General features: G+C 37.9%; 1 protein-coding gene across 1 annotated transcript in view; it reads right to left on the bottom strand.

Annotated features, from left to right (window-relative positions):
• Positions 1–4,914: 4,914 nt before the first annotated feature.
• The window catches only part of LOC145996964 (arylsulfatase B-like), a 59,251-nt gene continuing 51,616 nt past the window's right edge, over positions 4,915–12,549 (bottom strand). The window contains exons 7-9 of the mRNA XM_083133554.1: positions 11,056–11,191; positions 9,614–9,769; positions 4,915–6,203 (exon numbers count right to left, since the gene is read on the bottom strand). Coding sequence (XP_082989680.1) covers positions 5,752–6,203; positions 9,614–9,769; positions 11,056–11,191 — 744 coding nt within the window. The 3' untranslated portion in view covers positions 4,915–5,751. The remainder of the gene's footprint in view (positions 6,204–9,613; positions 9,770–11,055; positions 11,192–12,549) is intronic.

Here is a 12,549-nt window from a genome sequence, read left to right on the forward strand (position 1 = left end):
GCTTCAACTATATTGGTTGGTTGGTTGATTTGGTGTTTTAAGTCCAATTTATGCACAGTAAGGCTAATCAGGACTGGACCTACAGTTTAAAGTGGGATCCGAACAACTTGTGCCTCCATCGGGTATCGAACTCGGGATCTCTTGATGACGCTACCACTGCGCCATTAGGGAGGCCCCTTTCAACTATATTCGATTTATTGTGGCGTATATAGTCACACAGACGTTTGGTGAGATAGTTCTATCTGTAGTAGAAACAGAAAATAGTACCAAGAGAGGAAAAAGACAAAAAAAGAAGAAGAATTTTTTCTTCTTTTCATCTTCTTCTTTTTTTGTCTTTTTCCTCTCTTGGTACTATTTTCTGTTTCTACTACAGATAGAACTATCTCACCAAACGTCTGTGTGACTATATACGCCACAGTAAATCGAACATAGTTGAAACAAACATACGGCGTATATATACGTCTTCCTCACTACAGCAGCACAATGCGAAGGGCGTACATATACGCCATCCACAGGGCCGGATTAAGACGAAATTGGGCCTGATGCTTGAAATCTTCGGTGAACAATAAACACAACGACGTTATAGTTACGTCACAGCGCAAAGAATAATAGTAACTGTATAATAAGTAAAGCTGTGTCTAGGCGTACTAACTTGGGGCTCCAAATATCATTCTAAGATTTATTTTCAGGTTAATATAGCAAAAGCAAACTGTTGAGCTCTCGGAAAACTCTCGTATGTTTTCATCTGGGCCTATTTCAGGAATGGACCTAATGCTGCAGCATCAATAGCACCCACGTTAATCCACCCCTGGCCATCCACACTTAAGGGGTTAAGTTGAGGTATAAGTGGTTACCCTTTGTGCAGATACCCAAATATCAATCTCCCTTTCACGTAGTAACAATCCTGGACTTGCAAACTAGCACGGCTCTGGTCTGGCTCTGGCTTCTGGTCTCACAACCAGTATAATCCTGTGTGGGGCTCGCATTTTGTGTCCCTTCACCACCTCATCACCATTCAACCTCATCTTCGCGATTAGTCAAAAGTGGCAGAAAAGCGAAGTAAATATAAGCAAAACAATCAGTCTAACCCACTTTAAGCTGATCAGCTTGAGCATAAAGCAGACTTAAACAAACTGATTTCTGCCACTCTTTGTATATGTACGGTCACCGGCAAAAAAATTGGACACCTACGTAGATCCTTAAATCTTCGCTTCCCGTTACGTGTGTTGCCTAACTCCACGACGATGTAATTAATGCTAATTATTATGAGGGCGTTGAAGAGACATGAAAATTTCAGACTGAAGCAGTGTTTTTTTTTTGTTTTTTTTGAGGAGGCATCATTATGGGGGAAAATATGCTTCCTTTGCTCACTCCCCTGGAAAAAATTACCTTTTGCCCCTCCCTGGAAAAAAATCCTGCACGTGTATGGCGCGACAATTGGTGCAAGCGGTAAAGGCTTGACTGTATCTTTGGCAACCGAATGGGCGAATGTTTTCAATTGTTTTCTCTCCATTCGAAAAACCGCTGCGATATTCGAAAATCTGAAAAATTACATCAGCTTAGAATTCCTTCTAGAGCATTGAAATGAATTTTCGTGTAGTTTGCTTTCAATGTTATCTAGATATTATCAATAGTTTAATAGACTTACGTAGTCGCGAAACTATTGATAATATCCAGATAACATTGAAAACAAACTACACGAAAATTCACATCAATGCTCTACAAGGAATTCTACCAAGCTGATGTAATCATAGGCGAAGTTCTGGAGGGGCCTGGTCCCCCCAACTTAAAAGAGACTATAAAATAACACATGATGAAGTTCAGTTACTACATTTTTGTTATGAAGCCATACCGCAAATTTTGACGTTTGGCATGATGGCACGTGCGGTAATTGCGCCGCAATAGCGGGTCTTAGACGATTTAATTGATGTGTACAGTTTGAAGAAAGAAAAACGTAAAATGACTTTGTGAGGCATCAAAAGAACTTTTCAATTTAATTTTTCTGAAATTTCTGAAGCTTACTATTATGCCGTAGCTTTTTTAAAGTAATACGAGTATTGTATCAATAAAAAATTAATGAAATGCAAAATGCAATAATCGTACTGTTTTGCTTCTTTTAAAACTGACAACCAATATACTAATTAATATTTGTTTTCTTAAGCGAGGATATTTAACATTTTCAAATCTAAAAGGCCTAAAACTCAGTGTCTTTTCTGCATTGCAAGTGTCTGGAACTTATAGAAAATTGTTTGTTTTTATTCCAGAAATGCAAAACAATCGCTTAAGTTGAAAATAACGTGTAGAATTCGAGATTTTCTGAGCTTCGGGAAATTTCGAACATTTCCCTTCCCGGAAATTTCCCGTCCCGACCAAAATAATTATGTCCCGCACACCCCTAGTTATTGAATATTCCCTAGTTTATAATATCATATGCTTCTCCCAGATTCTGCCCCCCCCCCCAAAGCAAAAGCTCAAACTCCGCCCATGGATGTAATGTTTCAGATTTTTTAATATCACAGCGGTTTTTCGAAAGGAGAGGAACATTTGAAAAAAATCGCCCTTACGGCTGCCAAAGGTCAAGTCGAGCCAGGCTTGTTCACCAGATGTCGCGACGTTTCAATTAATCTTGTTCGATGTTTCACGTGCTGATCTCACTGTTCACAGTTTCAGCTTTGCACTCTTTCATACCGATGTGAACAAGGGGGCTCCCCTAAGATATCTTGCAAAAGTTCCTTTTCATTCGAATGGTGAAATTGTAGCAATATTTATTACAAATAATATTGTTTTCTGCGATTAACCGGCTGTCAGTTACAGTAATTAACTGACATGTGCAACAAAATAACGAATGGATGTTTTCATAAGCGATGTTCATCCCTGGAACGGATAAATGCTATCATTTCTTTTCCTGCAATAGATGTGATTCACCTCGTCAGAAACTGTTGCATTGTGGCTTCGAGCAGCAATGATTGAGGCCAGTTCTGGTAAGCAAACGGAGATACTAACACAGGCATTCGTGATTTAAAACTAACGTGCAGTTGGTGCAGATATAACGAACTCGACCTGGTGGATGTTTCCTTGCAATCATCAAATAAAATTGGCCGCAAATATGGCAGCTGTGCGCATCCTGACGTCAAATGAAACCCACATATACTGATATCCAGTTTTGAAACACGACAGGCTCGCTTCTCTACCGCGATTATATGGTTCATTTAGCAACAAAGTGAATCAGTTGGAAACCTTTTCTTGTGCAAGATCGATAATGGCATATCTGCGAAAGAAAACAAACTGATTGAAGCGGCCAAGATAAAAGGAAACAATCGGGCTCTTCAGTGGAAATGTGCTTCTTCAAATGTTTGCAGATAGTTGAAGGGCAAAACACAAAGATTACAGTAGCGTCTATTGTTGTGCTCGTTTTTAGATAGGACTCAGATGCTTCTGGTGGAAGATAATGAGCGGAGTTTTATTATTCTCTTTGTTTCCTTAGCTGTTATAGACAAAACGTTGTGGTTGGTATGATGTCTCTTGATCCGAGTCGTGTAAACAATCAAGGGTTAACAAGTTCGAATTGAAGAACAGAAAATCTGAAATTTCCACCTTCTGTACTTCGATCTTGTGCTTTCCTTGATGTATTAACATGGGATGTTATGTAAATTTACTGGCTTTCGTGAAAAAATAACAAAATAAAATCAAAGGCAAAATCAACTCAAGTCTGGCATTAAATAGTGTTCAGAATTGTGTATGTTTTATGCATTAAGTTATAACTTACCTTTTTATCATAAATAAAAATGATACTCTTAGAATGTCACAAGATATCAGTTCCTCAGGAAAGGTATGCATTTTCTTATTATTTGTTGCATTTTATCAACAATGTTCGTTGTCGTTCGAAACTACAGACGGAGCAAGTTGTTGCTTTCAAATCCTGTGCTAACTGCGCCGTCCTCCGTGGCGAAATAGCACAGCGCGCTACGACGCCGGGGGGTTCGAATCCCGGCTTGGAACATGGGGTGTTCTTTGTGAATGTTCCGTCATCAACTGCATCATATCATCACTCATCATCATCTTCGCGATTAGCGAAACGTGGCAGAAAAGCGAAGTAAACATAATGAAATCAAACCAAATAAAATCCTCGCCTTATATTCAAGGGGCTCCGGTTTTGATACCCGCTGGAGGCACATAATGGGTCGGATCACACTGTAGACCTAGTCCCAAATAGCCTATCTGTGCATAAAGCGGATTTAAAACAAACCTCAAACAAACAATTCATATCCTGTCTGCGACTCATTTCAACAATACACATGGTCTTACTGGCGAGATCTTCCGAAGATACACGAAAAGAGACGAAAGTGAAGATGTTAAAAATTCCTACCGCAACATCACGCCCATTGGAGCGGAGGCGAACGGGCCGAAGAGACATTTCGTCTCCAGAAGTACAGAGAATTCTCCAGCGAGAGAACTTCTCTTCACCTTTCTCAGTGGGCTTTCAGCATAAAGACTCCATGCCTCCTCAGAAATCGAAGCATTCAATAACGCACTTTTAGAGAATATGACGTATTTTTTGTTTCGGTTGTCCTTATAGTTATATTATGTAGAAACACTTACCGGGTTTATAGTATGGAATTAATTTATATCTTGTAGTGCTTGCCGTACAAAATGGTCGCATGAATGACTCCATTTCTTTGTCGCAGGTTAGCTATCTAACACAGGAACAGACATCATTAGATAATATATCACAATCAAGGGACGTGATAGTAAAAGAGCTTCGAGTCAAGGCTATTAGAAGTTCATTGCTATAACCCACGGCTTTATGCTATGGAGACGCAAATAATGCAAAGTTAATCAAATAAGCTAATAAAAAAATACGTACATTTACAACCTGGTTACATTCTATTTGTTCTATTGGTACTGGATCCGATTGTGAACATCTAAACCTTTCATCAAAAGAATAGTCGATTTATTCTTACGTAGTGATTGTATAATACATCTTTACAATAATATGTATACTGTTTGCGTACATAACTTACTGGAATTTGCCTTCGTGGTCTAGAAACCAAACAGTTTCAAACAACTTCAAATCACATAATTTTCAAGTACTGAAATAAAATACACTGGTCATATGGAATATAAGAAAACAAGTGCAACTTGAAAATATTCCAAGAAAGAGTTATTGTCACATCTTGAATGCAATTTGTGCTATTCATAAAAAATAATCAATATTATCTGTTTCATTGCATGTTTAGAATAGGAGACGCTTGAGTGAAACAATAGAAGAAATATTTAATTCTTCCCAGCAGTAAATGAAACGATATGATATTGTAACAGAAGATACTATTATCTTCAATAAGCTCTGTTTCAATAGGCTAACTCAATAGTCACAATAGTCTGTTTGTCGTTGCACCAGACGTCAATTTATAGAATCATTGTATAACTACTTCGTAAGCAAGTGACACAGATAGACAGGAGAGTTATTTCATACAAGAACGTAATTAGTACATATATGACTTATTGTTTATCTCTTATGTTAAAATACTTCCGGATTAATGGTTTGGAATTCACTTTAAATCTTCTAGTGCTTGCCGCACAAAATGGCTGCACGAATGACCTCACTTCTCTAGCGCAGCAACAGACATCAATGAATACAATCAATCACAGGACGTGATATAAATATGGCTTCCAGGTTCATGGCAACTACCGTAGGCCATGTCAAAAGGTACTTCCATTCTCGCAAGGAACTTGTCTGGACATTAGCAATCATCAAGACTTTTCGGTGGGGAACACATCATTCCCTTCAAAACAGTCATCACCGAACGTAGTCCATGTGTGATCCCAAAGCTTCGGATCACCTTTAGGATCCTTGGGTTTGTTGTTAGGCTCAACAGCTGTCTTGTTGTAGTTGGTCAGAGTGTCTTCCAAACGTTTCAAAACGACAGGGAACTTCGCAGCCAAATTATTCTGCTCACAGGGATCTTCCTTGATGTCGAACAAGCATGTGGCTTTCAGGGGTTTGCAGGCAGCTCCGTCCGTCTTGGAGCTGCAGTGAACTTCCGCCTGTGCTCGAATGTGCTTGACGTCAACTGGTACCGGGTGTCCGATTGCTTGCAAAGCTACCCCTGCTCTGCTGTGCTGCACCTGTGTCACGTTGTACTTCTTGGAATCTCTGCCTGCTGGGCCGAACCATCCGTCCCAGGCTCCATTGTAGGTGGTGCCTGAAAATCGAAAATTGCAGAGGAGTACAGAGAATCCAGTACTTCTATTTCTATTATATTACGTCACTTTTCTACTTCTTGGATTAATCTTGAAGATGAGGATGAAACATGAACTGATGAAAATGCTGATGGGACAAAGACAATGATATATCCATGCCTTGACCACAGTTTGAACCTAGCCCGTAATGCTGACCACCACGGCGAACTCAGTACTGGACATCACTAAAATCATTCAACAACTTCTTCCATAAGTAACTATTGGTTGTTCACTATGATATCTCATTTCATTGTAGAAATAAAACATTACACTGTGATCTATTTCTGCAACTACAGTGAAAGTTCGGTTATTTGTAATCGGTAATTGCATAATTTCAATATATTTTATAATAGATCTTGCCAATTTTGTATCTTTGTAACTACTCCAATTTTTTGGGGTATACGGTCAGTATCTTTCTGATGCTGAAGTAGATGGATATTCTATAAAAATAAGAAATTATTGAATACGAGAATCGGAATCTTTATTGGCTTGCTTACCCAATACAAAAAAAATAATCAATCCCATATTTGTTTTATTACTCTTTGGAAGTCATATTTCTAATCACCTTCTACCGTTCAGTAACCGAAAAGGCATCCTGAAATGGTGATGGTTGAAGTAAATGTTATTGAGCAAGAATTCAGTATTTCACGAATATCGTTGTCTCATGAAACTATATATAATATCAGGTTGCAAGTTGGCCACTTTGGTTCCATATAGTGGGGTCGGAACACCGGAAAATATTTCACTTCCGGCTGAGAACTTGCCCTTTGGGGGACGGATACTACATTAATTCCCGAACCTAAAACGCCCCAGACACCAAGTTCTTAAGACCTCCTTTATCTGTAATGGCGTCTTCAAAATGGCGGTCATGACCAAGATTCCATTCCTGTTCATTGCAGTTATTTATCATTCATTACTTCATATTTCCACGTAATTTGCAGTTTATAACTGTATGATGATAATAAGAAATTAAAAATACCCACTTTATCAAATATAATTAGATAAGGCGGCCAATATTGCAGCGAAAAGTCTGAAAATAACCCTTTCAGGTATGTGATCATGTTCAAGATCAAACCTTATGTTTTGGAAGTTCCAGAACTCAACGGAGACACCAAAAGTAGTGTCAGACTAAGCCCACGAAATAATATTGGTTCAACTTTTATAATCTTTATATATACAGGGTGTTTCAAAAGTCTGACACCATACGACAAACTGCGTTTTTAGTGCAGATGGCGAAAAATGGAAAGAGGGGAAAGTTGTTGGAAATATGAGGTTTTGAATATAACGTGCTTGAATTTTCAACGTAGCATGAATAAACCGTTGAGGCTGTACGCTGGTACGAGCGTCAATGAGAACTGACATTGTCTTGTTGACACATGCTTCGTCCTTAAAGGGAGCATTTACGTTATCGTAACACCCTACTGTACTCAGTAAATTGAGAATGATGGCACAAAATTAGAGGCAAAGTAAGAAGTGTGTGTGTGTGTGTGTGTGCAGAAACACACACACTGTACACCCACATACACACACACACACACACACACACACGCACACGCACGCACGCAGAAGCACACAACTACATATTGGCCGCCATATCTAATTATATTTAATAAAGTGGGTATTTTTAATTTCATATTATCATAATACAGTTATAAACTGCAAATTAGGTGGAAATATGAAGTCATGAATGATTAATAACTGCAATGAACAGGAATGGAATCTTGGTCATGACCGCCATTTTGAAGACGCTATTACAGACAAAGGAGGTCTTAAAAACTTGGTGTCTGCGGCGTTTTAGGTTCGACAATTAATGTTGTATCCGCCCCCCCAAAGGGCACGTTCTCCGTCGGAAGTGAAATATTCTTCCCCTTTTTCTTGCTCTCTAACCGCACTAATATTATTAATTACTTTTCCAATTTCTCTTCCATTTTCATAAGAGTTTCTAACAGGCATTGCATTGTCAATTTAACAGGACGATAAACACGAAGACCTTCCTATCTCCTTTCAGACTTGGTAAAATCGAGGCCCAACTAATTCATTGAATCGGTTTTATTCCCCAATTATACTGTTTCTTCATCTCTTGTGTGCTTAAATATGTTTCAACAAAATTTGTCGTCCACGTAACAGTGAAGAATACTATATCTAAGGTTGCTAAATACCTATAGATGTGGTTAGTACAACTCACCAAATTCTGAAACATAGAGATTCTTCCAATAAGAAAACTTCATGGATTTCAACTTCAATAAATAAGATTTCCGAGTAAGATAGTTACAAATTTTAATAAACAGAAAATTTATTTTGACAAAGTGAACTAAAAATTTCGATTGAATATCTAAATTTGAGAAAGAAATCATGAAATTGTTATTAATTGTGGCGCAGACATGTACAGACAGTTTTGAATTGCAAATTGTTGATCAAACAGAACTGCAATCAGCCACTACGGTATTCAACTGCATGACTTCAAACATTTCGCTGCCTTACCTGATAATCACGAATAATGCTTTACATAATGTGCTAGAATAGCTGACTAAATTTGTATTTTCTTTATTGTGTGGAACGCTTCCGCTACTTTTGGTTAATTATAAAGAAGATTATGAAAAATGAATAGATGAAATTGAGGAAGGGGCACTGACAATGGCCAGGCCGAGGCACGAACCTGGAACCTTTGGTTAAAATTTTCTTGATTAGCCAATCAAGGCAGCCTTTATACACAAACACACTGCAGTGATATATTACATTACATTAAAAGAATAAATAATATCATCTTTCACAGGACATAAGAACAAGTTATAGAATTCAGGGCATCTTAAGGTAACTTAATACATCTGACAACCCTATTTTGAAGGAGAGTCCGAGACAAGTCATCGCGCTCAGCCATGGAAGTGGTAAATGGCTGACTGGCACACGTGAAGTTAATTTGTACGGCAAAAATATAGGAAATATGTGGACTCTAAACCATTAAAAAGATTAGTGATTATTTCAATAGACGTTCTTCCTGCTGTAATAATCTCCGTTCCGTATAAAATAATCGCCATGTGATCTTGCAGTGTAGATAAGTCATGAAGTTGTTTTGAATCAATACTGAAGGGAAACACCAAACAAGCCGCTGACAACCGCACTAGCGTATGTAAAAATTCATGTCTTAAAAATACGTGTGATTCAAGGAAAAAAATGAATGAACATAGTGAATTTCACTGTACTGAAATACCGTCCCCCGTTTGTAAACGGTAGTTTTCTCTTAATTGTAAGCATCATGCAACATCCCTCGAAAGTCCTGGGGTCCGTTCATTATCAAATTCACAGTAAACCCTTATCCAACAGTTGTGTCGGAGTCTATGCACATTAGCTAACAAAATATTACAGTGGCGCATACCTTTCACAATCTTCCAGTGTCCCACTGTGAGAGCAGCGTTTCCATAAATATCATCTATATTATGCAGAACCTCTGTTCTTGTAGAGACTAAATCGTCTGACAGAGATTTCCACAAGTCAATACCATCTATGTTGCCAAGATCTTTTGTTCGTCCACCTGAAAAAGTAAATCTGCATTAAATAATGGCAGGGCAACTAACTAATGAATAATATTATTCTCAGGAATATTTTAGGTTATTACAATCTCGTTGAATTACATTGGAGGGGATAGTCCAGAAATGCTGTTTCGCATAAAGTTGTGGGAACCTTCAATATTATCTGGTGTTCGTGAATGTTCGTGTGTGTTCGTGAATGTTCGTGTGTGTTCGTGAATGTTCGAAAGTGTGCGTGAATGTTCGTGAGATTTCGTGTCCTCAGAAATTTGCACAAAACGACTGTGCTGGAGTGGATTTTCTGCTACTACGGCTTTCCAAGCATAAGTCAACAGGTTAACGCGTTCGTAGCAAATTAATTACGATAAACTCTTAAAACTACAATATTATTGTACATAGTCTACATTGTGACGCCACATAACCGTGTTCGTTGAATTCGCAGACGGATCCACCTGTGCAAATTTCGCCTTGAGATGAGAATAAAGGAAAGGAAAATGGCAATTGACGGATACAACTGAGAGCACAGAGAACTAGTACCAGAAGAGAAAATAGATTGAGTATGTATTTTTTGCACATTGCAAGCTGTGAAGATTTGTACTCCCCATGACTTCTTCTTGCAAGAAATTGTAAAGAATTTGAAAGAACCACAGCGCCATTTCCGATAACTTTAGTGTTTGTAAGTAACTACTTAAAGTAACAGTTACTTTTTGAGGAATTCTAACTCTAACTAGATACTTTTAATGTAGCTGTAAAGTAACAGTTATTTTTGAGAACTAACATTATCAACAGTTAGTTTATGGTTACTTTACGACACTTAAATTGTTACCTTGTAACGTGGAGAAGAGCTAAATTTGGCAACTCTATTTCCAATAGTGTGTTTTCTCTGGATGCTAAGGTGAAAGGATATTCGTGGAATATAAAATCGGTTCCACGAAAATCGAAAGGAAGATAGGTTTCGTTGCATGCTAAATTTGAAACATCCACGCTCTATTGCAAGTCGTAGGGCGCGAAGACTTTAATGTTTCTGTTGGATTCTTGCCTTCATTTGGAACGTGGTAGTCGAATTAGAAGGAAATTATTGTGGAGGGAGTGAATCTTGTTGACCTAGGAATGGAAAATAAAGAAACAAGTGCAAGTGGAATTGATGCTTCAACTATGTACACATACCTTACTGCTCATTGAAAGAGGGTTCATTAGTGTTAAGGGAACTTCTGATGCCGAAAAGCTCTAATTTAATTTTTCACTTAAAATCAATATAAACATGGCAAATGATATGACAGGATGCACTGACCTACAGCAGAATATAACGTAGGCATCCAATCAGTAATATGCATCAATTGGTTGGAAACCCTGCGATTCTTCTTCAACAATGGACTCCAAATTAGTCCTACTCCTCGTATTCCCCCTTCCCACAGAGTATTCTTCACCTGGAATGTAAAACATATAAATCAAACCTTTCTTACAGTTAATTATAACACTGGATTATATTGAGGCTCGAAATATATAGTGTCCTAATAAAATGTACAACACAAAACTCACTGGTCAATCATTGCTTTGAGAATGTAAATAATTTGAAGTTACATTCTAGATGAATCTAAATTTTGAGGAATTGACATTTCTGTCAGAAGGACATTAAATTGGGGGTGAAGTGTAAAGGAAGTTAAGAACGGAATATTAAGAAGCTCATCAATGTGAGGTTAATTGGATGAATAGGCTATGATTGATTTGATTTATTTTACTTCGCTTCTTAGGCCACTTTTGGCTAATTTGCGAAAATGAGGATGAGTGATGATATGGTTAAATTGATGAATGGACACTCACAAACATCCATGCCCACGCCAGGATTCGAACCTGGGACCCATGGCGTGCATAGGCTATGAGATCGTTTAAGATGTCAAGATACGTCACTCCAGAAGATCGAGTATATATCCAACATCCACAAGAGAAAAATAATTATAATTTAAAAAATTCTGTTCGACAAACGTTTCACGAGACAGAACGTTTCATCTAATTTTGAAGCATGTAGCATGAATCAATCATGCCATGTATCTGAAAAAAGTTTGAGGACTCCGAAGACTTTCATTTCCAGCAATATGTATCATCCTCCTATAATATGATGAAAATCTGCCGAATAAGTGGATTGAATTAAGAGGGAGCACTGAATACGCCTACGTTCATCAGATCAAACGTGATCGGACTTTTTTCCTGGAACTCATTGAAGATGATGTTCATGACACAAAAAATGGCAAAAATTACAGACTTGAAATCGATAATTTAAAGAGAATGGGCCTAAGTAACAAATGAAGTCATTTTAATGTTTGTAATTCCATACGTCCGTGACTGCGATAACCGAAGAAATTCAACATTTGTCTTTCAATTTAGATCGTGAAACTTCGATGAATTTTGATCAACATCTTTTTAATGACCATTCAAGAATTTAGTATTGCCCACGAGACGAGACGAGACGAGACGAGACGAGACTTTGGTCTGTCTCGTCCCGTCTCGTGAAAATGACGTCTCGTCTCGAAAATATACGTTTTTCTCGTCCCGTGTCTCGTCTAGAAGGGTTCTGTCCCGTCTCGTCTCGTTTTGTCTCGTCTCGTCTCGTAAAACTAATGCAGGATATTATGCCAACAAAATTTAAAACTGGAAGACATCACAAAATATTATTCCCGAAAGTGGGTAAAACCTTAAAATATTTTGTTCAGTGTATAGTGAGAATAAATAAGGTTCGTTAACGATAAGGACATTAATCTAATATATAAAAATGGATGTATGTGTGTGT

Source organism: Lepisma saccharinum, chromosome 13 (assembly GCF_977018435.1).
Source record: "Lepisma saccharinum chromosome 13, izLepSacc3.1, whole genome shotgun sequence".
NCBI lineage: Eukaryota > Metazoa > Arthropoda > Insecta > Zygentoma > Lepismatidae > Lepisma > Lepisma saccharinum.